Here is a 24900-nt window from a genome sequence, read left to right as displayed (position 1 = left end):
TTTGGACTGTGGGAGGAAACCGGAGCACCCAGAGGAAACCCACGTGGACACAGGGAGAACACACCACACTCCTCACATACAGTCACCCGGAGGAAACCCACGCAGACACAGAGAGAACACACCACACTCCTCACATACAGTCACCCGGAGCGGGAATCAAACCCACAACCTCCAGGCGCCTGGAGCTGTGTGACTGCGACTCTACCTGCTGCGCCACCGTGCCGTCCCTCATCTATTCAGTGAGTCACATTTTATGCAACACAGTTTTCCTCTGGGTGCACAGTCCTATGCACAGGTGGATAATCAAGCCTTCAGTCCGCTGAATGTGATTGTAACAGAATGACCAATGATAAAAGACAGAAATGAGCGCTGTAAAACATTCACAGAAATACTATAAATCACAACTGAACAGATGAGAAATGGGGCCTAAAGAGAAGTGGCTTAATAGGACATCAGAGCTGCCATTATCATTAACTACTCGGCCACTGCTTCAGCAGTCGCAAATTAATCTCCTAGCATCGCCAAGCGCAGAGTAAAGCCTGGCATTAGCAAAACTCTAGCGGTTTAACTCTCTGGGCTCTATAAAAGCACCTGTGCATCACGTTTGATGATTATCAATGTTTTATGAAGATCTTCGCAATAAGACATTCCAGAACCTGTCCGTTCCAGCTCATCTTATCACGAGATTACATGACTCACATTCACACTTATGAGTCTATAAAGATGGGCTGTGATACACAAGATGTGGTTTTCATCCTACAGTGTGTAGTGGATGCTTCAAATGCATTTAAAAGTGATGTATTAGAAGACATGCAATAATAGGTAAACGATCCTTAGAGACTGAAGGGTTAAACCCGTATATTTGCTTCACCAATGCTCCTGTGGATGAAAGTAATCAAATCCTCACAGCAAAGGTCCAGCTAGTAGTAAATAGTCTTCTCAGAAAAGCAGATGCTGTTAGCGCCGCAAAGTTGGAGGAGGGGCAATACCCCTAAAGTAGACCACAGAAGCCATAAAGTGACGTATCTTTATAATAGTTTCACTAATTTATATGATATAACGGTTTGTTTACACCAAACATGATTTCATATATCTGCTTTGGACCAAAGATTTCAATATTAATATGAATTTTCCCCAAAGAATATTTATTATGCTACTTACAGCATAACCCCATACTAATTAGCTCTTATATTATAACAGGCCCAGACATCCACTGCTTAACAAAAGAGTCCCAACATTAAGATTGATTGCAAAGGGCTGAATTAATATAAAAGGGCAAAACAAGCGAAGCCGCAACAATACCCTTCCCTGACCCTCCTGACCTCACCACGCCCATCCCAGTCTCTCCTATGATGGACTACTTGACCTTTGACCTCAGTAATGCCTTGAGTATTGACCCTTGTCCTTGCCGCAGCTGGAGTCCAAACACCCCACTCACTTCCCCCATGGATTTGTTAACACTGGCCCAGACGCTCAGTCAAACCTAACGTGCTAACTGATAAATAAACAAATAATAAATCGAGTTTGGATTGCCATATCTGTCAATATCCATGCCCTCCATGCTTTTCCAGAATAATTTAGCCCTCACCTGGAGCAGATTCTGGTCAAATCTAAGGAAAGGATTTTTTGAATCTGAAGGACTATTGTTTGAATTATTGTTGGTTGCATTATCTGCTTCTCACACTCCAAGTCAGTCAGAGTAAACCCAAACAAACCATCAGTGTTCCATCATGTTAAGATCTGGGATGGTCAGTTGAATGTTCTGAGACCATCAGAAGGTTCTTTTGTTTGATTCACAATTGTTCTTCTTTTGATAGACTTTTGAAATAGACTTTTCGTCTATTTCCTTTTTCAGTAAGGACTTAGCCCCTTAGAGTTGAGTTGGCCTGATGGGCTTTGATGTTTTGGATTAGGTTTTGGATGGTTGTAAGGAGTCTCAATTCTTCTCCGTCCAAAGAAAAACATGTATTCTGGAGCCCTGGTCCATTCATCATGAAATTTCCAAACAATGTGAAAAACAACTGCTTTGTTCCCATAATATAGTAAATCCATTACATTCATTTATGTTCAGTTTTTGAAATTCTTGTGTTTTCTTTGATTTTCCCAATTAATATTCCATTCATTCATTCATTCATTATCTGTAACTGCTTATCCAGTTCTGGGTTGCGGTGGGTCCAGAGCCTACTTGGAATCATTGGGCGTAAGGCGGGAATACACCCTGGAGGGGGCGCCAGTCCTTCACAGGGCCATTTAATATTCCTGTTGATTTAATTATAGTTATAACATACAGTAAATAAAATGAATAACTGGTACCTAATGGAAATGTCAACTGGAAATTAAATTCAGGAAAGGTGTTTTATGGCACTAAAATGCATCAGAGACTAGGTTTTGACCTGAAAACAGCTTTTTAAACTTGGCCAAATGCACCAGTCACTCAGGACACACTGCCACTGCCCTTGGCCCCAAAAAAGCTGTAGTGTGAAATGCCTTAACTGAAATATCCTCTAACCTGAGATAACCCCCGATGACTCGTTGTATACATTTATACACCTTTGAGTTAACTGCAGAAGACACTGTTATAAATACGTTTGGCTGCTGACAGGTGCCAAGGGCCAGGCTTGCATGGATTTCTTTAACAAATGCTGTTTCTCGTGGGGTAGAGCACAGTAAATTGCATCTCCCATCATTTCCATGCGACGTGAAGGGGGAGGGTGTTCAGTATCCGACACAAGCGCAGCTGATTTATTCCTGATGGCACAGAGACTCCGACGGAGTTGTAAATAACTGCAGCGAAAAAGCCACTGAATGCTCAGACAGTCCTCAAAGAGCACAGCCTTCAAATACAGAAGCTCTAGCAAAGAACTGCCAGGTGCAAAAGGCTTACAATCTGATAAAGGTGTTTATAGTGTGTTTATTCTATTGTGAAGGGACAGAGAAGCCCTGTGTTATGTAGAGTGTATGGTGGAGTGTATCATCTGAATGCGTTCGAAATTGTACAATAAAGAATGAAGTATAGGAATTAGAGGACTTAATTTTCTGGAAACAAATATGTACATCATTTCCATAAGCTGTATGACATCAATGTCCTTTGTACGTCCAGCCGTTTGTAGATACACCTTATAATTAGAGGATTCAACGGCAGTTGCACCCACTGGAGTGCTGTCAACTTGTGCTCTCTCTCTCTCTCTCTCTCTCTCTCTCTCTCTCTCTCTCTCTCTCTCTCTCTCTCTCTCACTTCATGTCTTTCTGTGCCTCACTTAATCCACACGTTTATCTCTTATAAAGTCGTTGAAGCTGAAATATGGAAGCGTTTTATTGTCAGAGCTGCACACTTCAATTTTCTGTCTGACCTTCATTGAGTTTAATGTGAATTATCCCTGCCCAGGTAACCACACAAAGCTACACCAGTTAAAGCCCCTGGGCAAGACTCCCAATGCTGTACATGTAACATTCATTCCTTTATTCATTCATTATCTGTAAACGTAGGTTGCGGTGGGTCCGGAGTATACCCGGAATCACTTGGAGCATGGTGGGAACACACCCTGTAGGGGGTGCCAGACCTTCGCAGGGTGACACACACTCACACACTCACCCAAACATTCACACCTATGTACACTTTCGAGTCGCCAATCACAGGGAGAACACACCACACTCTGCACACCATATGAAATGTGATTTAATTATAATTTGCTCTGGATCTAAATGCATTAATTGTAAATGTAAGTCAACAGAACATGTTTAGGCTAGTGGGAGTAGAGAACGAGAGTGTGTATTTGTGTGTGTGTGTGTGTATGTATGTGTTATCGGTGATGTTTACAGCTGAATGCAGACACTCACCAATCTCACAGCTCTCTCCTGTGTATCCCTGTGGGCAGAAGCAGCGGAAGCCTTCTCCATCCGGAAGACAAGTGCCCCCATGCAAACAACTGCATCTGTCCGCGGCTGAAGAGAGAAAACACACACACACACACATACACACACACACAGGTCATTAACTGTAGTGGCTCCCAGACAGCTCTGTCACAATCTGTCGCTCATTAGAAAGCTGGCAGGCACACACACACATACACACAGCTGTGACTCGAGGTAAAGAAATTCACTTGTGCTTTCACACGCTGTGACGGGACTCCCAACACACACCGGTCATTTCCATATTTATCTCCACAGACAGAGAAGAGCTTGTCTTAAACATACAGTACTGTTCAAAGGTCTGGATTCACTCCTCATGACAAAATTACGGCAATTTATTTACAGCTGGGTGTGCAAAATGATTCTAATATGGTGTGAGTACTCAACTGTTTCACAGCTTTCAAAAAAATTACTACTAATGCTTAAGCTATATTTGATCAGGTCCACCATATTCTGTAAGAGTGTCCTGAGGGAGAGGACACAGGATCATAGATAGTTGGTTTTAATAAAATTAAACATGAAAACACAAACTAAACCTGAACACAAAGAGCAAACCTAGGAAATAACTAGTCTCTATAAGGGTACATGAAATAGACAATGAAGGCAAGATCAAAGCACATACACTGAAGACACATGCTTACGAAGACTCGGGAACATGAAACCTGTGGGAAAGGAGACATGAGAAGCGGATGTAGATGAGTACATGATGAACAAAAGCAAACACAAAGAAGCACCTGGAAAGGAAACCAGAAAAAAAGGAAGGAAAGGAACCAGAACAAGACGAAACCAAAGAATATAAAACGTAAACAAGCCGACAGAAAGCTGCAGACCACACGTCATTTCATTTCCACAGCCTTTACATTGTCTATGTTCCAGGAGATATAACATTTGAGGTGAGATATAAGATAATTTGCTTGCATAATTATGGGTGATGTTGAGGAAAATTAGCAGAAAATCAAGAGCTGAGATGTTAAAATATATGGAGATATTGGAACCACAGGATGGCCCCAGAACCCGGACCTCGACATCACTCATGGTGTTTAGACTACTTGGATCATAAGAAGCTAAAAGTGTGGCCAACTTCTAGGACTGAACTTTGACGGTGTGGAATTATATCCCTGCAAATTTCTTTGATAAAAGGGTGGATGCTCTGATAATAATCTTTCCTCATACTGAATGCATCAATAAAAGTTGGTTGTACCCAATAAAATGGCCTGTGAGTTTATAAATGATTTATGAAATAACCACAACTATGCGCAGTGCAAAATTCCCCGTTTCTGAACTGTAGCGTATGGCTGTCATATTGTTAAAGTTTCACATGGCTGTGCTTCAGTAGCTTGGTTTTAATTATGCAGGCTTCCAGCTTGGTTGTTGCAGCGAGGGGTGAGAGGTCATCCTCTTGGATCGCAGCAATATGCACTAAAAGCACAGCAAACATATGGTAGTATCTATAGTCAGACCCCAAACGGGGCTAAAAGCCAAAGTTTTTTGGCACGTATAGATTTACTGTGCACAGCTTTTACTGCTTTGTAATGTTTCAGCCACATTGAATTAACTATGACAACACATATGTGAGCATTTTGGCTAATTTCAGAGGACAAACATCCTAGCAACTGATAATCTCTGCTAATATCATCTTATATTTACTATTAATATAATAGATCTTCAAATACAGATATTGAACCCAGGTTCCAGGCTGGGTTTTTTTCAAAATGGATGGCTGGTATGACACTATAACTGCCACGGCTAATGGCTAGCCACTGACTGACTATTGTAAAATCTGGGCCTGGAACCTGGATTTAAAATATGTAAAAATCTGGATTTAAAAACCTCTGGTTTAAATCGAATCAAGAATAAAAGTGTTCAAAGCATTTGTAGAAGCTCAGCTCACGTTCCTTGGAGCTATATAAATGAATAGCGCTAATGTATGATAAACTTCAGTTGTTTTCACAAGTACAAACTTCTTTTCTACTTAATCTAGTCAAAGAAGAAGATTAAAATGAAGGTGATTAACGTTGTTTGATGCTAAAGATCTTGTGTAGGTGCAGTATATATCTTGCTAATGATACATGCTGGAGTTGTTTGTTCAGATTCATTAGTTCAGCCTGCACTGCCTTCTAAAATTTGGGCCTGAAATGTTGCACTTTCCTGTTGCTACGAGATTGCGAAGCCTTCCTCTCTTGTTAGCTGACATCAGTCTCACCACTCGTCATGCGCAGTCACGCTTAGCACACAGATTTTATGCTAACTGCTAAAAACAAACAGGTGAGTCAGTCACTGTTTAAATTCGAATGTGAAAAGCTGCTGAGGGTTGTGAACGACACTCACTGGGGCTCAGCTAAGCGGCACTAAACACTGAGCTAATGCAGCTAACAATTCTGTAATGCTCTCACTCCCTAGCTCTCTCTCTCTCTCTCTGTGTAAGTCTACTACTCTTCACCTTTCATTCTCTCTCTCTCTTTCATTTACTCTATTATTTCTCCTTTTTTCTCTTTCTGTCCTTGTTTCTTTATTCTCTTCCTTTACTTTTCTGTCTGTCCATCTCCATCTTTCTTTCTCTTTTTCTATTAGCACTTCTTCCTGTCTCCCTCTGTCCTTCTTCTTTCTCTCTTGTCGTCTGTAGCTGTTTCTTTTTTCTTTTTCCCACATTCTCTTTATCTTCTTGTCCTGATTCCTGATTTTTCTTGTCTTTCTCCTTGTCTCTTTCATTTACTTATTGCTTTCTCACTCACTTTGTCTCTCTCTATTAGCTCTTCTTCATGTTTTGTCTGTCCCTGTCTCTTTGTTTTCTTCCTTCCCTATGTCTGTCCATGAGATTTCTTCCTTCCAACCAATATTATCATCCAACTGATGATTCAGCCCATCCTTATTATAAATAACCAGTCAAACCCAATAAAACTAATAATCATAACACAACAGAAAGCACAGTAATAGCTAAATGGGCAGCTTGCTGGACAAAAACCTGGACAAAATTGTTCTGACCCTTCCTTGCTCACCGTTGCAGTACCAGTCATTTTTGCTTCACTGCATCAGTTCCTCTCTCTCTCATATCCACCTGAGTCAGCCATCAGCTCTGTTCTAGCAGGGCTTACTGAGGCTTGTAATAGGCTTCCAGAGCTGTGGTTCAGCGCTCAGTTTGCTCTAATGTGCCTCTGCCTGTTGGATGTGCTCTGCAGTTGACCTGCATTGTGTCAAACTTGTCTGAAAATCATGAACTGCAGTGACGCTTCACATATACAGCGCTCTATACAGAGAGAGAGATGGGGAAAAGAGAGAGAGGGTAAGCGCTTGTTCAAAACAATCTGCCTTGGCTTACGAGCTACTGAACCAGAGCAAATCTATCTGTCTCTCTCTAAGAGATACTCCAGGTACAGTGATGTTCAGCTGGGATAACTCTTCGCCGGCCTTCGATTGATGTGTACATTAGTGTTGACAGTACACACGGGTAACATATGTTAGAATTAATAAGACAGTTTTGGCCAAAACAATGGCCCCCAAAAATAACAAAATACACTTTTAATAATTTGGATTCAACATATGTTTATATAAGGGCGGCACGGTGGTGCAGCAGTCACACAGCTCCAGGGACCTGGAGGTTGTGGGTTCGATTCCCGCTCCGGGTGACTGTCTGTGAAGAGTTTGGTGTGTTCTATCTGTGTCTGCGTGGGTTTACTCCGGGTGACTGTCTGTGAAGAGTGTGGTGTGTTCTCCCTGTGTCCGCGTGGGTTTCCTCCGGGTGACTGTCTGTGAGGAGTGTGGTGTGTTCTCCCTGTGTCTGCGTGGGTTTCCTCCGGGTGACTGTCTGTGAGGAGTGTGGTGTGTTCTCCCTGTGTCTGTGTGGGTCTCCTCCGGGTGCTCCGGTTTCCTCCCACAGGCCTAAAACACACGTTGGTAGGTGGATTGGCAACTCAAAAGTGTCCATAGGTGTGAGTGAATGTGTGAATGCGTGTGTTGCCCTGTGAAGGACTGGCGCCCCCTCCAGGGTGTATTCCCGCCTTGGCCCCTGGCTGACCAAATTTTATCCTGTTAAAACTGCAGCTGGAAAAAAATACATTTCTAAGATTTTTTAAGATAATAGATTGTGTGATTATTTTCCCTAAATACACAATGCTCAGTGAAAACGACATGCACTCATATTATGACCTGATTTGACTGTTCAACTTTGATAAATGAGGACCAATAACAAAGTTTTAAGCACACAAGCTATCCACAAATAGGTTTAACATGGGTTTTAAGACCCTGGATATACTTTCTAACTTCATCATCATTATCTTTTTTGCCGCTTAATTCATTTGAGGGTTGTGGTCTTTCTAATTGCACAAATAGAATAATATACAAACTTTAGAGCTAAGTCATCATGTGTAGCTTAGCGCACTGATTTTATGCTAACTGATAAAAACAAAGTCAGCCACTGTTCCATTTGAATGTGAAAAGCTGCTGAGGGCTGTGAAGGACACTCACTGGAGCTCGGCTAAGCGGCACTAAACACTGAGCTAATGCAGCTAACGAAGCTAACTGAGCTAATGCAGTGAGCTGAGCTGCGTTTGTTCAGACTTGTTGATTTTGTTCTCTGTGCACTTCAGATGCTCTCCAGATTAAATAAACACTCTTTCACTGTCTGACTCTGGGTCTGTTATTCTCTCACTCCCTATTTCTCAAGTCTCATTTCTTTTCTCTTCATCTCTCCATGTCTCTTTATTTCCCTTCCTGCCCATCTCTTTTGTATCTTTCACTTTTACTCTGCCTGTTTGTCCTTTCTCCCTCTCTCTTTATATCTATCCCATAATCTGTCCATGTTTTATTTTCTCTCTCTTCCAATCTTTCTCTCTTCTCCTGTTCCTTCTCTCTCCCTCTCTTGCTCCTTCTCCCTTTTTCTGTCTTCCATTTTCCTTTCACTTTCTCACATCTTTCTTTTGTTCTTTACCAGTCTGTCTTCCTTTCTTTCTTTTTCTCTTCTGTCTCTCAGTCTGTCTCACCCTAGCTATCTTTTTTCCTACCCTTTCTCTGTTTGTCTCTCTCTCTATCTCTCTCTCTCTCTCTCTCTCTCTCTCTCTCTCTCTCTCTCATTCTCCTGCTCTGCTTTACAAACTCTCCTGACCACATTCAGTGAGCTCTGGCTCTGTCGTCATAGTAACCGCACTGAGAGCGGGACTTGGGAAAAAAAGGAAAAGGAAAAAAGGCAGTGCGAGAAACCCGACCCACCTATCACTCTCTCTCTCTCTCTCTCTCTCAACACCTCCGGCCCCTCACACGGCTCTCACTCGGCCAATTGCCTCACGGCGTTAATTACTGGTCGCTCAGTGCTTTAAGTGGCCAGCAATGGTCCCGGCCTTAATTGGCTCGTTAGGTGCTTTCACCACATATGCTAATGAGCCTGGCATCTTCGTTATGCAGTGGCTCATGGATCCCTGGCACGGCTGTAATTATTCACCAGCTAAGGATTTACATAATCCCACCATTGTGTTTGTTTACTTGGATAATTGTGTTTCTGAGGGCGAGGGGGGCACACTCAAGGTTGGAAATCAATTAAGTCCAGCCAGCGTCCCGCAGAGTTCAGAGATCTTCAGCAATGTCCTTAAAGGTCCATACTTCTACATGTTTTCTTAGGATTATTTTTGTTCTGAAGTCCATTTACAGACTTTATAATAAAAAAGGGTCACAGTTAATTTTTCTTCTTCTACCTCAGATTTCTTTAAGATGCAGAGTCTATAAATTCTTATTATGAAGAAAAAAACTAAACACATTTGAGTGCATTAGCACACCACAAGTGATGGATGGCTGGGTTGTACGTACTATTTCAAATGGTCTGGGGGCAAGGGGGTGGGGCTTTAGACAGTGACAGTCTTTCTCATTGTCCTTCATTTTTTTTAGTGGATGCATTCTCAAGCTTTTTAGTTTCATATCATTGGACCAATAGGGTGGGCCGATATTTGGAGCGATATTTATGTAGGGAATGACTGATTCACGTTATTCAAATGAAGTGTAATTAACCAAAGTGCACGGTCAATGCCTTATCACATGTGCAGCGCGGACGCCACTCAAACTCATTCATTCATTATCTGCAACCGCTTATCCAATTCAGGGTTGCGGTGGGTCCAGAGCCTACCTGGGCGCAAGGCGGGAATACACCCTGGAGGGGGCGCCAGTCCTTCACAGGGCAACACACACACACACACACACATTCACTCACACCTACGGACACTTTTGAGTCACCAATCCTCCTACCAACGTGTGTTTTTGGACTGTGGGAGGAAACCGGAGCACCCGGAGGAAACCCACACGGACACAGGGAGAACACACCACACTCCTCACAGACAGTCACCTGAAGCAGGAGTCGAACCCACAACCTGCAGGCCCCTGGAGCTGTGTGACTGCGACACTAACCTGCTGCGCCACCGTGCCGCCCCACTCAAACTCATCTCACAGGTATTGTGTGGTATTTTACCGCCCCAGTGGGAGATTTATACCCCAGTGTTGAACTTAAGCTCATCTGCAGCTGTTCCAGAGTGTCCCATTTCATTTCATGCAGATTTACAGAGAAGCGGTGTGTGTGCAGAGCGAAACGGCTGTGTCTATAAAACCCCATAAAGCAGCCGAATCCACTAATTCTAAGTGATGTCCACAAACTTTTGGAGATATACTGTATGCTGAAATCCTTAGTTCCACTGCCCGGTCAGTCAGATCCCTTTCAGCCAAAACTCCCGTCCAATCAGATCAATCATGCTCTGGGGGCAGACAGATATACGGCTTATTTTTGGACTCTTTGAAGCTGACATCACCATGTGGCATTGGGAACAATACTGAGAGGCAGCTGAGACACAATGAGTAGTGTGTCTGTGTGTGTGTGTGTGTCTGAGGCTCTATCCGGCAGACAGAACGCATTGATTGACACGTGATGTAACACAGAAGGTCAAGGCAGGCCCTACAAACATTGCTGAAGAGAGAGGGGGGGTTGCTATGGGGTTGCTATGGTTGATTAAAAGTCAGAGTGAGTGAGTTCGATCTCCTTCAATCTCTCTCTCTCTCTCTCTCTCTCTCTCTCTCTCTCTCTATAAAACCACCAGACTAAAGCACTCACTATTCAAGCCGGATTCGACCTTCTTTCAACACACTGTACATTTTAATACTTAACCTCGCAGTCAGCAACAGCAACTTTACAGAAGGTGAAAATGCTCGAGTTATAATGGAGATAATGAAGAAGATACAGATTTTATTCCAAGTCATTTCTATGAGTTTTGAGTAAATTGAGTAAATATATGTAACTAAAAATGTCAAATAATTAATTAATTCATTCATTTATTTAATCATTCATCTTCTCTAAGTGCTTCATCCTACTCAGGGTCATGGTGTGTCCGGAGCCTACCCAGAATCATTGGGAACAAGGCTGGAACACATCCTAGAAAGGGCACCAGTCTATCACACACCCAGCCATTCACACATAAGGGCCCTTTCCCACAGCCAAACCACCTACATGTGTACATGTGATTGTGGGAGGAAACCCACTCAGGCACAGGGAGAACACAACAAACTTCCAGACAACAGGAGCTGCGTGGCTGTGAATCTACACTATGTACATCCTGCCTTTAAAAATGTATAAATAAATAAATATACTGGGCGGCACGGTGGCGCAGCAGGTAGTGTCGCAGTCACACAACTCCAGGGCCCTGGAGGTTGTGGGTTCGATTCCCGCTCCGGGTGACTGTCTGTGAGGAGTGTGGTGTGTTCTCCCTGTGTCTGTGTGGGTTTCCTCTGGGTGACTGTCTGTGAGGAGTGTGGTGTGTTCTCCCTGTATCCGTATGGGTTTCCTCCGGGTCACTGTCTGTGAGGAGTGTGGTGTGTTCTCCCTGTGTCCGTATGGGTTTCCTCCGGGTCACTGTCTGTGAGGAGTGTGGTGTGTTCTCTCTGTGTCAGCGTGGGTTTACTCCGGGTGACTGTCTGTGAGGAGTGTGGTGTGTTCTCCCTCTGTCTGTGTGGGTTTCCTCCGGGTGACTGTCTGGGAGGAGTGTGGTGTGTTCTCCCTGTGTCTGTGTGGGTTTCCTCCGGGTGACTGTCTGTGAGGAGTGTGGTGTGTTCTCCCTGTGTCTGTGTGGGTTTTCTTCCGGGTGCTCTGGTTTCCTCCCACAGTCCAAAAACACACGTTGGTAGCTGGATTAGCGACTCAAAAGTGTCCGTAGGTGTGAGTGAATGTGTGTGTGTGTGTGTCTGTGTTGCCCTGTGAAGGACAGGTAGGCTCTGGACCCACCGCAACCCTGAATCGGATAAGGGTTACAGATAATGAATGAATGAATGAATGAAATATATACATAAATCAATATTTTAAACCCACTTTTATACATATAGTTGAAAGGGTAAATATAAGAACTCACTTCCTCATTAGAAGCCACAACATCCTCCAAAGTATGCTACCAGAGCTCAACACACTGAGGGAATACTAACTGGTAGAAATCCTTAGGTCCCATAATTACCCATAGTTCCTCTGACAGGAAAAATTGTGGGGACTACAGTTTATAAAGCCCAGGAACAGGAAGTCAATTTCCGGTTCCACTCCCATGAGGCGATTAATAGCAGCGTGATTGTTGAGTGTCAGCTCCCTGAACTTCCTGTGCTTGTGTAATAAATAAATTCTAAAGCTTTACATCTTGTTTAATGTTTTACTTAAACGCTTTGTATCTTTAGACCCTTAGATATTCCACTTTCTCAATGAGTTCAAGAACCTACAAATTCTGTGAAATCAGTCTACAATACACCAGAGGCCTCAAGCTGTTGTGGACAGCGAGAGATATGTGTAGACACACAGGGTTTGTTATTGAGGCCTACTGTAGTTGTACATTGTGATGAACCTTTTGAATATACAGTAGGAGCATACTCAAGGCTGAGAGTGAATAGAGCAATGGAAAGATGAGCTGAGATTGACAGGAATGAGAAAGGCTGAATGTATGGCATTGAAGGGCAGCGAGGAGGAGTGTGTGTGTGTGTGTGTGTTTGTGTATGTGTGTGCGTGCATGCACATATGCATGTGTGTGAAAGGCCGCAAAACAAAGAGCGAGCGAGAGTGAACGGAGAAATGAAAGGGATACAGTTGGATGACAGCACTATAAAGTCTTTGGTGGAATCCTTTCTTCCTTAATGAATGTCTTTGTGTGACCCTCAAACAGCCAGTAAAGCCTTATTTCACATTCTGATCATGACTGTGACACAGAGGGCAACATTTCTCTCTCTCTCCCTCTCTCTTTCTCTCTCTGTTTGTGCTATATTTCTCTGCTGGTGTTTAAAATGCTGTATTTCTCTCTCTCTCTTTGATCCTTATTTCCATTGATGGCTGCAGCAATGCTCCTCTCCGAGCACTAATCATTCATCATCAGTAAATAGAAGAGGAGTGATTTTGTAGCTGAGCTGTTTATCTCTCACCACACCTCACTGATAGCTTCTGCCTGATAATCACAGCCTTCCAGAGTCACTGGTATTAAAGTGTTTACCTTGACAGAGGAGGGGAGAGGACCTGCAGAAAGGCTGCACGATATGGACTCAATAACACACTGCGATCATATCACTACACATTGTGATAAATGCTTTGATTCATTAATGGCAGCACTCCAACTCATCCCAGACATATTGGATGCCAGAGCCTGAGTGGCTTTACACCCACCTAACCTACACTTAGCACCGGGGAATTCTGCCCTACACTCAAGTGCAGTTTGGATGTCCAAACAAATTACCTTTGAATGTGGCTGAATGCTATCAAATACACACAGGAATATACCAACATATCAACTGATTGAAGAACCCACATACTGAAGGTGGTGTTCATGATTTCAGTTAAAATTCCTCACCCTTTGCTAGCTCTCCAATGTGTCAATCTGCCGGTGACTGTACATTGGTAAAAAAACAAAATACAAAAACAAAGGGTCTCACTCTGCAATGCTAGGCTTGAGAAATGGCATCTGGAGGTGTTGAGACAGCAAAGAGACCCCCGAACATTGAAAAGCATGAATGGAAATGAAGATGTTGCTCTATTCCTTCACCATAGACGGGTAATGTTGACTTAATTTTGCTGTTTCGGGTTTCCTTAAGGTGGAGCACACTCTAAAACAACTACAAAATGAAAGTATCTATGTCTTTCTCATTCAAACAGTGAATAAAGACTTACAGACAAGCTAAACTTCAGCCACGTACAAAAAACAAGTAGTTTTTCCTCAAAAACTACCATTTCACATTAAAAGATGTGGAGCCTCTGAACGTAAACAAACCAGAGAGAGCAGCACTTCCCCTGAATAGTAGACGTTGCCTTCAATAGGTAGCTTGCTTCCCTTTGGTGAACTAACAGTGTCGACTTTTCTAGGATATAATGGGACACGTCTGTGCAGCTGCACATGAGCTTAACATCCTCATGCTCAATGTTACGTGTTGGTAAGAGGATCTGGGTTATGGAGCAGTAGTATCTCATTCTCCAGAGTGATGGAGCCCCATGAAGTACAGCTTCTCCAGAGCATCCCATTCTATTGACAGTACTTTTTAATGTGACTATGCAAGCTTGTGACCACAATGACCACAAATATGTGAAATCAATTAACTGTCTGCATGACTATAAATATTAATACGAACCTTTGCTGCAATTTGCCTTAGTTTCACTAATGGAGGTACAAATAAATGTGTTTTGTGTGGGCGTATGTGTGCATATCATCCAGAAAAGAGGTTAATTAGTAACTAACAGCTTGGAAAACACACTCTACACATCACAACTACACTACACTCACTGCTAGATATATACAGACCGACTGAATGTCCAAAAGTTCATAGACACAACTATGTTTAGAGAATTCAGCTACTTTTAACATTAGCAATCAAGTGCACCCATAGGGACGAAGATCATCAGTTTATGTTTGTCTAATCAGGTAGAAGCACTGTAGCACCATTCAATACGTTTGGGAGGAGATGAAGACATACTTGACTTCACAAATGGCCTTGAGGCTGATTGCAATCAGATACACACAGAAATCTACCGACGTTAATGTACAGACTTCACAGAAGAGCTGACGCTGTTACTGCACCAAAAGGGGAACATGCTAGCTATTAATACCCTTCATTTCAGAAGATATTTTGGAACATGTGTTCATATAGTGTATGATGGCTTTATGTATCCAGTTCAGATATGGTTCTCCTTTCATCATTCATATAAAACAAACACAGCTGTGTGTGTGTGTGATACTGGGTCTGATGTTCCTGTTGGAGCCCTACACTCATGAATATGTCATCTGCAGTAACAGCTGAAGTGTGTTACTGTGTATTCCACTGCACCACATCTACTAAAACATTCAGTTTGTTCCATTCCAGAACAAAGGTAGAAGCCCAGCTTTCTGTGTTTCGATCTGGAGGAGGCACAGTAACCCCAGAACCAGCTCTGAGCAAGCTAATAGAAAAGTGAGAATGCTGTAATGATTTATACTTAATCCTGGCTGCACTGCTGGCCTTTGATGCACTTTCAATTTAACATTTCGCCAAAGCCAAACACTTTTATGGGATTAAAAAGCAGAGGAAGGGGTGACAGTTGAGCAGAATACAACTATTCAAAAAGAGAATATTGGTATGTACTAGAGCTCAGATTTTTATATCATGTTGTTTCACAATTTTTACAGATCATGTGCATGCACCAAAGTGGTGTTAAATGCACCCACGACTCCAATTTATGGCCCATTTAACCTGTGAAAAAAAAAGCAGATGTGCTTCTTTGGGGTGGGGCCAAGAATATATATATATTGTAAGTGCTTATCCAGTTCAGGGTCGCGGTGGGTCCAGAGCCTACCTGGAATAATTTGGCACAAGGCGGGAATACAACCTGGAGGGGGTGCCAGCCCTTCACAGGGCAACACACACTCACATTCACACTTTTTTGAGTCACCAATCCACCTACCAATGTGTGTTTTTGGACTGTGGGAGGAAACCGGAGCACCCGGAGGAAACCCACGCAGACACAGAGAGAACACACCAACTCCTCACAGACAGTCACCTGGAGGAAACCCACGCAGACACAGGGAGAACACACCACACTCCTCACAGACAGTCACCCGGAGGAAACCCACGCAGACACAGGGAGAACACACCACACTCCTCACAGACAGTCACCTGGAGGAAACCCACGCAGACACAGGGAGAACACACCACACTCCTCACAGACAATCACCCGGAGGAAACCCACGCAGACACAGAGAGAACACACCACACTCCTCACAGACAGTCACCCGGAGGAAACCCACGCAGACACAGGGAGAACACACCACACTCCTCACAGTCACCCGGAGGAAACCCACACAGACACAGGGAGAACACACCACACTTCTCACAGACAGTCACCCGGAGGAAACCCACCCACTGCACACAACATGTACCCAAAAAGTGATTTATCATACAATAACAACTAAATGCTTTTTGTGATATAACAAATCTAATTATAATATTTTAATTGTATTTACAGAAAACACACATAATGAGATAATTCAAAACATATTTGCCACTTTCTTCTAGGGAAGACGTAAGAGGTCCCGATATACGTCACATCTCTTGTAAACTCGTGTATCATCTAGAATCCAGAGTCTACCAGTGATAAAATATGACTTTGTCCACCAAATTATGGTAATTTCCCAGTTTCTGATATCACTCAAGTGCAGCATTATGCGAAACCAGACCGAGAGAAGAAGAGACTTTTCCTGAATTATTCAGACGTAAATAATAACTTTTTCTATAAAAGAGAGAAATTAATGTTCAGGTTGTGGTCATCTTTATTTGTGTTGTACACCTCAGGGTGATTTAAAAAAAGCCCAAAGTTGTTTTTCTTCATGTAGGAGGAGTAGAGAGAAAGCATCCTTGGACTTGACCAGTCACTGGGGGATGATAAATGATGCTGTTTCGATGATGCTCAGTGCAAACTTGCTGGTTTTTCAAGAAAACACAAATTTCACAGAAAGCCCATGTGTTTCAATGTAAAAGCAGAAAACATACGATATAACAATTAATAATAAAAGTTGTCATTCATTGTGTACTTTTTTTACAAACCGTAGCTGAAAACTTCATGTCTTTTTATGAGAGCTAATTTCAAAATGTCTACCCTCAGTTAACACATCAGCCAATAGAACCCTAAGGGGAAGTAATGATTGATATTGAGCTCACTAGCCCACTAATGTCAGCCATTAACAGCATGGTAGATATCTAAACATGAAATGAAAATGTTACTGAATGCACACTGGACAGTTTTGGCCCTCCAGCTAAGACAGCCATCAGCAAAATGGGGTAATATTTTGACAGCGTAGTGGTGGTTTCAAAATGCGTTTGATGTTTTGCCTGAGCCCTTGTACTCGGCTTAGCTCAAAGACTTGTTTGGTACACTAGCCCTAAAATGGTCGTCCGATATTTATTCTGAAATAAGTCTTTTCAAGACAGGCTTTAAACTAGTTTTAGAACATTTTCGTGAAGATTTGATTGAATTCTGCCTCAGCAATATTCGTGATGTCAGAGATCAGACACTGATGTTAAATTATTTGGTGCTTGATCACAAATGCCACTGCTCTAACTGCATAAATTTCTGTTTCACTGTGGATTCCCAGCCAAGAGAACAATAACCACAAAAACCCCGAACCACAACAACCTGCCGGGCAGCATTACGGGCTGGTGATGCATTTCCTTTTTAACATTTAGCCAAAGCCAAACTCTTTCAGGGATTCAAAAAGGGAAAACATGTAACAGTGTTCCAAAGCAGATTTAGCTCCCTCTCAATTTGGATTAGAAAAAGATAAAAACAAGCCTGAGATAACCCCAGAAGCAGCATGGAGCAGACAAAAATGAGTCAATATGCTGTAATTTATTTATGGCCTTAAAACAACACTAGGTAGTATTTTTACCTTAAAACTACAGTTTGAAAATCACTGTGATCCTTCTCTGACCTGTAATAGGGAGAATAGGGACGCTGTCATTGCTACTCAGTGCTTAGCACTTCAGAAATGCACTATGTAACTCTTGGAGGTGGGCCAGAAGCCACTCATTTGCCCACACCCTTGATTTAAAAACAGTGCTATAAAAGTGAATTACCAATTCTTGTAGCTTTAACTGACTCTAGCCTCATAGCTTTAATGGTCTTTGATGTTTGTGTTAAGTCATGATGTGCTTGAAATCTATTGTTGTTGCAGAACCCCAAACAAACGCCTCTGGGAGAAGTCGAGATTCCCTGTGTGGGCTAAAGGACAGTGATTAGCTTTAAATCGTTGCTAGTCTGGGTCTAATGGAAGCGCTGAAGAGAGTTCTTGTTAGCTCTGAAGTTTCCCTCTTCACCAGGCTGAGCTGTGGAGTTCTTAACAGCTCTCCGCTCCAAGCGCATGCTAATTTGGCGCAGTAAGGGGCTCTTGTCTGCATATGGACACTTAGCGAGCGGCCATTTTCTGTCATATAATATTCGGTGCTCAAGCTACATTGTACCGAGTGCGGCATAAGAGCCGCCTTCACTGCTGTAATTACTCTGGGACTGATCAGATATTTCCCCTTTTTCAACGCAATTGCCCAGCTGCGCTAAAGTAGTGCCAGCCGACAGCCGCTAGCTGCGAAAACCTCATCAATAGCATTGGATTTTTTGAGTTTCCTCAAGTAATGAATGTTCTGAAAGGGGCTGTAGAACAAATATGTTTTTCAGGTCCCCATGCTGTCAAATATAATGACCGCCAAGATTTGGTAAAGCTAATCTGTGTTGGCCAGCAGTACGAGCAGAGACATAGCCTTGAAAGGTTTAATATTTACTCTGTGGATGTGGACTCTGAAAGCTCGGCTAACTTAAGCACTTAGTCGGTCAACCTGGATGAGAGCTAAATAATAGACAAATTGACCAGGTGGTGTAATGCTAATAGGCCCAAATGAAAGCAAGTGCAGAAAGAGAAAGAGAGGGAGAGAACCGAGCGTACCTTCAGAACTATGTGAACCGTTGCTCCTAATGGCCTCAGAATTGCCACGGCCACTCTCTGGGTTGCCAGGCAACAGGGTAACAGAGCTTGACGGCAGGACCTGATCCACAGTCGTTGGGAGGACTCCTTTGGTCTCTTCCACGGTAGGACCCGCTGAGGTGGACACTTGAGGGCTAGTGGTGGTCTGGGTTCCATCTTCCCTCTCAGATCCTGCAGACGATGTTGGGATGACCACCGTGGTGGTGGTTTCCTGATTACGCCCTGGCCGTCTCTGTCTGTTCTTGCGTTTGTACTGGATCTCCCCACGAGCCTCCACAGCTGTGCTTTCATCCACTCGTGTAGCGGTTGCTACAATGACCTCTATCGTGGGAAGAAGGCTAGAAGGGACCCCTGATATTGTCCCCATTGTTGGGGTATTGGTGGTACCTTCCGAGAGGTCCAATACACCCCAGGAACTTCCCTCTACCTCTGCTCCCTTGACTTCCACAGATTCATCCTCTGGCACCACTGATTCTTTTCTCTTCTCCTCATCTGTCTCACTCAGTGGGACTGCGGAGGAGCTGTTGTTGCTCTCAGCTTCATTCCACAGGTCAGCGCTCTTGATTTCTTGCTGCAGAACTTCAGTCACAACTGCCCACTCGCCTGTGGCTACAGTCTCAGTCGAGACAAGGCCTTCTCCGGTTACTTTTACAGGGGCTGCTGAAGGGGTTGCTGATGGTATCACTGATGGTGTTACTGATGGAACTTCTGAATGAGCTGTTGATGGAACTGCTGAGGGAACCTCTGGAGGAGCTGTTGAGCGAAACTCTGTTGTGGCTGTTGAAGGTACTGCTGATGGGGCTGCTGTGATCTTGGGCTCGGGAGAGATGGATGATTTATCACCAGCTGTAGATGGGTAACTGAACCATGATTGTGCCCACCATGACACTGGCCCTGCAGACACACAAAAAATGGGGTGATTAACATCAAACAGCCATTGAGGCTCCTGCAATTACTGGGATTCAAGCTTCCCAGTGGTAACGGTGATAGAATTTACTCAAGTCAAAAGAACCGAATCAATTTCTGTGTGTAACATGTCGCTGAGCTGCTAGTCAGCAATGAGGAGCGGAAAAAAGCCAGTAACTTTTTTCATTCTTCTCCAACAAACTGGCTGTTTTGAAACAAACAGGACTCGTGTGCTAAGCTCCTTAGGGGGTCGTAGACAGCAAACCCATACCCCAATTACTGAGCATAGTGCTAATTAGCTATATATCAGCATTAGTCTGTGTTCTCAGACAATGTGCTAAACTCTTCAGTGTTGTTGCCTCAGGAGACGTTTGAAAAGAAGTTGTGGGCTGGCCTCACATTTCGTGGAGGAATCATGTGACCACCACCATCTTCCTGAGGCTGAGGGCACACTGAAACATTGGGATCGGAGCCGACTAAGAGGTGAATTGGGAAAAATATCCGGCATTAATCTGGGCTGAACATAAATGAATTAAACATTAATAAAACAGACATTTTTATATTTATTTCTACTGTAAAAAGGTTTTAAAAAGTTAGAACATTTCTGTATGATATAATATTACATTCAGCACAATGTGTGTGTGTGTGTGTGTGTGTGTGTGTGTGTGTGTGTGTGTGTGTGTAGTTCTCAGGAATCAGAAGGGCAAGTGAGAACAGGGGTCTCTGGGGACTGTGACTCATCAAAAGTAAATAGTTGATTTGTTTCTCACAAATAAGATCAATGGGCAAATTCCAGCCTTGTTAGGGAATACGTGGGAAAAGAAAACGAGGGAGGGATCATTATTCACGGCTCTGCTGCAAGTTCAAAGCAGGTCTGACACCAAATTCAAAGAGTGCAGGCTTAAATAAGTCATCGACCTTGCTTGTTTTTACAATTAGGAGCCGTGTTTGTGTGCATTCGTGAGCTGCGTTTGTTTTAATAGTGTTTCTCAGAGGAGCCTGTGTGGAGACAGAGGTGAGATGTTGTCTGCTACACAGTTTCATCATGTAATCGCTTGTCACGTCCCTCATCTTTATTTATTCATCCAAGACTGTGGGCAGGTTTGTGGATATGGTTTTGTGTGTGTGTATGCCTGTGTGTGTGCCTGTGTGTGTGTGTGTGTGTGTGTGTGTGTGTGTGTGTGTGTGTGTATCATATCTCTATCATGTTGTGGTACCAATCTCTGTTTATACACTTTCATTATAGGGAGTTCTCTTCCTTGTGATGATTATAGCCTGTTCCCCACAAACTGAATTATTCAATTTAGGCCCCATCCACATGGATTCATTGCATTATCATTCCAGTCCAGTAGGGGGTCATAGTACCTCTTAAAGAGAAGCATCAAAACACCATGACGCATGAGAGAAACACAGAGGTGTTAATCGTAAATCCTTATGTAGTGCACTACGCAAGACGTGAAATTACTGAATCTAGTGGAAACAGCACATTCAGAAATCTCCACCTTGGAGTGTTTTTGAAAACCTCCATTTTCAGTGACCAAAGACAAGAAAGGAGAAGGAAGAGAACCAAACAAAAACAGCTAAAATCCATATCTCCTGCTCCTCCCTGCTGTACACTCAGGTCGAGGTGAACAGCGGCTCATTATCATTTAAAGGAACAGGCGCCTCCTTTCTGAACAGTGATGTGGTGTTTGATCCTTGTGGTATTTTGACTAAAAGCATGTCACAGACATTTCCGTGAGACTCCAGAACTGTGTTTACTCTGGGGTAAGGGGTAAAATATGTTCCGTTTAAAGTTAGAGGGGGCAAGCTAAGGCTTTCGTAAAATAAATGAGATAATGGAATAATGTCCCCTCAGAGTGTGTGTGTGTGTGTGTGTGTGTGTGTGTGTCTTCCAGTAGCTTACAGTCACCACAAAATATTCAACAAAAATCCAACACAATTTAGGCCTAATTACCAAAAACTAATTAACTTTGACTGAAAGAACATCTGATACAGGAAACAGGCACAAAATAAAAACAGATTCCGGGGAATGTTCTTACGCCTGTGTTTCACAAATAAAAAACAATTAATGTCCTTAATGAACAATAATCAACGTAAAAAAGAGCATATCCAATACCAGATTAACAAAAGACCATTAGACAATGGCTCAGTGCTTGTGTTTACACACAGTGATGAGCGCAATGCATAAAAAGTCCAAATAAATCAAATGTTTCGGAACAAAAACCTCAGATTTTACGCTGGACAAACATGAAATGATAAAAGAACAGCTGCCAACAGAGCATTCAGTGAACAAACACATGACTCCCAGCGGACGAGCGTGGGTTCTGTGTGCCTGGGACACATTAGCAAGCAACTTCAATCATTCCAAGCACTTAAATCATTCAATTATTCCTCCCATTTAGGACTAATCATTGCAGTGCCGTGCCTTCAATTAGCAAGTTTATAAATGAAACATGCATTACATGCAGAGGGAGAGACGTCCTTGCCAACAGACAGAGAAGAAATCTCTCTTTGCGAGCGCACTTGTGCTGCAGATTCAAACTAATTAAATCTAATTGCTATCAGTTCTGTGGCAGGTCAATATCTCAACAAGAGCCTCTCATTCGCCGTTCACTGTGTTGCCTCAAGTTGAGTATTAATGCTTAAAGTAACGTATTCATTTTCCAAGCGAATATGCATTTTTTAACACAATGATGCCACTCTGAGTGCTGCTGTTTGCAAACTCTTGACTCGGCTTGGCCCTACTCTTTTGCATTGGGCTGATTTGGTACCTGGTTCCAACTGAGTTGAGTAGGGGCTAAATGTGACGTGTACACCTTGCAGAGCACTGATTGGCTGGAGAGACTTGTCAATTATGATGGAATACAGATGTCCAGCAAAAACTAGACTCCACAGTGAAGTAGAGATCACATCTGTTTTTATCTGACTCACAACAGCAGCTCATGAAATTACACTGTGGTCTTTTGAAGAAGTTCAAACGCTCCTTGGATCGGTGGCGGATGAAAGAATCTAGTGAGATATGGACGGTGGCAATGATAAAAACTCTAATGCTTAATATGAACTTGTGTTCAGTCCCAAAAAACAAAAACAACACCTGAATATATGATGAGTAAACAACTCATTTGTTGTGGATTTCAAAGTCTGTGGTGCCCTTTAGATGTCACCAGCTACATTTCTGGGGGGTGAGCTGTGCTAGTGGAAAACCCACCAAGGACCAGGGACAAAAAAGCAAGTAGAGCCGAGTAGGTACCATGCAGTGGAAAAGAGCCATAAGTGACCACTTCACCCCTTACATTCATTCATTCATTATCTGTAACCGCTTATCCAGTTCAGGGTCGCGGTGGGTCCAGAGCCTACCTGGAATCATTGGGCGCAAGGCAGGAATACACCCTGGAGGGGGCGCCAGTCCTTCACAGGGCAACACACACTCACACATACGGACACTTTTGAGTCGCCAATCCACCTACCAACGTGTGTTTTTGGACTGTGGGAGGAAACCGGAGCACCCGGAGGAAACCCATGCAGACACAGGGAGAACACACCACACTCCTCACAGACAGTCACCCGGAGGAAACCCACGCGGACACGGGGAGAACACACCAACTCCTCACAGACAGTCACCCGGAGCAGGAATGGAACCCACAACCTCCAGGCCCCTGGAGCTGTGTGACTGCAACACTACCTGCTGCGCCACCGTGCCGCCCTACTTCACCCCTTATAACTACTAATTTAATCCGTTTTACCTGGATATACAGTGTAGATGCACGTTAAGCTTTATAATCTCCACAGATAAATATGAAATTTAATAGGAACTCCATACGTGGCTGAATGCCATCAAATCCTCACTGAAATTGCCCAACATCTGGGGTCCATTTTTCATCAGAATATTTGACGCTCTTACTCCAGCGAAGAAGGACAAGCTCTCCCCAGATTCTGAAGACATGATAAGATGTGATGAGCAGGTGTCCATATATTGAGTGCACTTTCCCCAACATCTTCTCATCTTTGTTTTTCTAGAGCTCAGGTTTATGAGGCTGAGAATCCCCAGAGCTCTCAGACAGCACCTGAATACCTCCATCACCATCGAATGGACTTTAATAATGCAGACGACAAGGCTAACTTTCCATCTGTCGTTAAACATTGATGGTCTAAGTCCAGTTTGGGCCAGCGAGCATCTGTTTACTAATGAAGACGGAGGAGTAAAGAGAGAGTCCAAGCCAGAACATGACCCGAAGCTTAGAAAGTTCAGAGTCTTCCATGATGCACTCAACACCAGTCACTAAAGAAGTCAGCAGGGTACAGAGGGCACCAAACCAATCAACTGAATTAGCATCCTTGAGTTTTTAGCATTCTCTACGTTCGCCCCAACCACGTGACCCCCTGACTACGTGACAAACACAACACAGTACAAACGGAAAGCGGATCTATCAATGTACCAGCAATGGACAAGGCACCACACACTCACACCTGTGGACAAAGGATGTGAAACAACTGAGAAGCCATTACTTGGGGAACAATAATGAATATTTGCAATAAAAAAGCTGCTAGTTGTTCTCAGAACATTGGACTGTCTAACCCAAGGTGTTGAGCCTAGAACTCAGCATGACTTAATAGCTCAGAAAGGAGGTCCCAGCAGGATTATTTTTCAGGACGTAGATATGTGGGTTTTCTTTTTAAACACTCACCCATTTCCCTCTAACACTCTGTTGTAAAATAAATAAATACATAAATAAATAAATAAATCTTGCTGAAGAAGAACTGTTTAAAATTCCAAATGTGTCGCAGACGTCTTGGCTGGGGAAACATTATGACCCGGCTGTTACATCAGATAATAAGTACACTGGTCAGGTACAGTGTGGAGCTTGTGATATTGTTTTGGGCTATGAAAGCTGGGGGACTGGCACATAGTCTCTTCATTGACATTTTATCCGCGGATGCAGTCGTTTCATGGCAACTGCTCTGTAAAAACAGCTCTTAATGTGTCTAAGTACTTCCTCACACCAGTCGACTCAGTGTGGACTAAAGCTAAAGCTCAGGGTTCAGATGAGTGTGTGGAGCTCCTGAAGTTAATTTGCTGTCCATCAGCTCGAGTGCTTAGTAACACATT

At 43.2% G+C, this 24900-nt stretch overlaps 1 protein-coding gene across 1 annotated transcript in view; it reads right to left on the bottom strand.

The window, feature by feature from the left end:
• Positions 1-24900, bottom strand: part of ncana (neurocan a) — a 102470-nt gene that overhangs the window by 24199 nt on the left and 53371 nt on the right. The window contains exons 8-9 of the mRNA XM_066652502.1: positions 18846-19778; positions 3838-3942 (exon numbers count right to left, since the gene is read on the bottom strand). Of these exons, the coding sequence (XP_066508599.1) occupies positions 3838-3942; positions 18846-19778 (1038 nt within the window). The remainder of the gene's footprint in view (positions 1-3837; positions 3943-18845; positions 19779-24900) is intronic.

Source organism: Hoplias malabaricus, chromosome X1 (genome assembly GCF_029633855.1).
Source record: "Hoplias malabaricus isolate fHopMal1 chromosome X1, fHopMal1.hap1, whole genome shotgun sequence".
In the NCBI taxonomy this organism is placed as follows: domain Eukaryota; kingdom Metazoa; phylum Chordata; class Actinopteri; order Characiformes; family Erythrinidae; genus Hoplias; species Hoplias malabaricus.
This window is presented reverse-complemented; position numbering and strand designations above follow the sequence as displayed.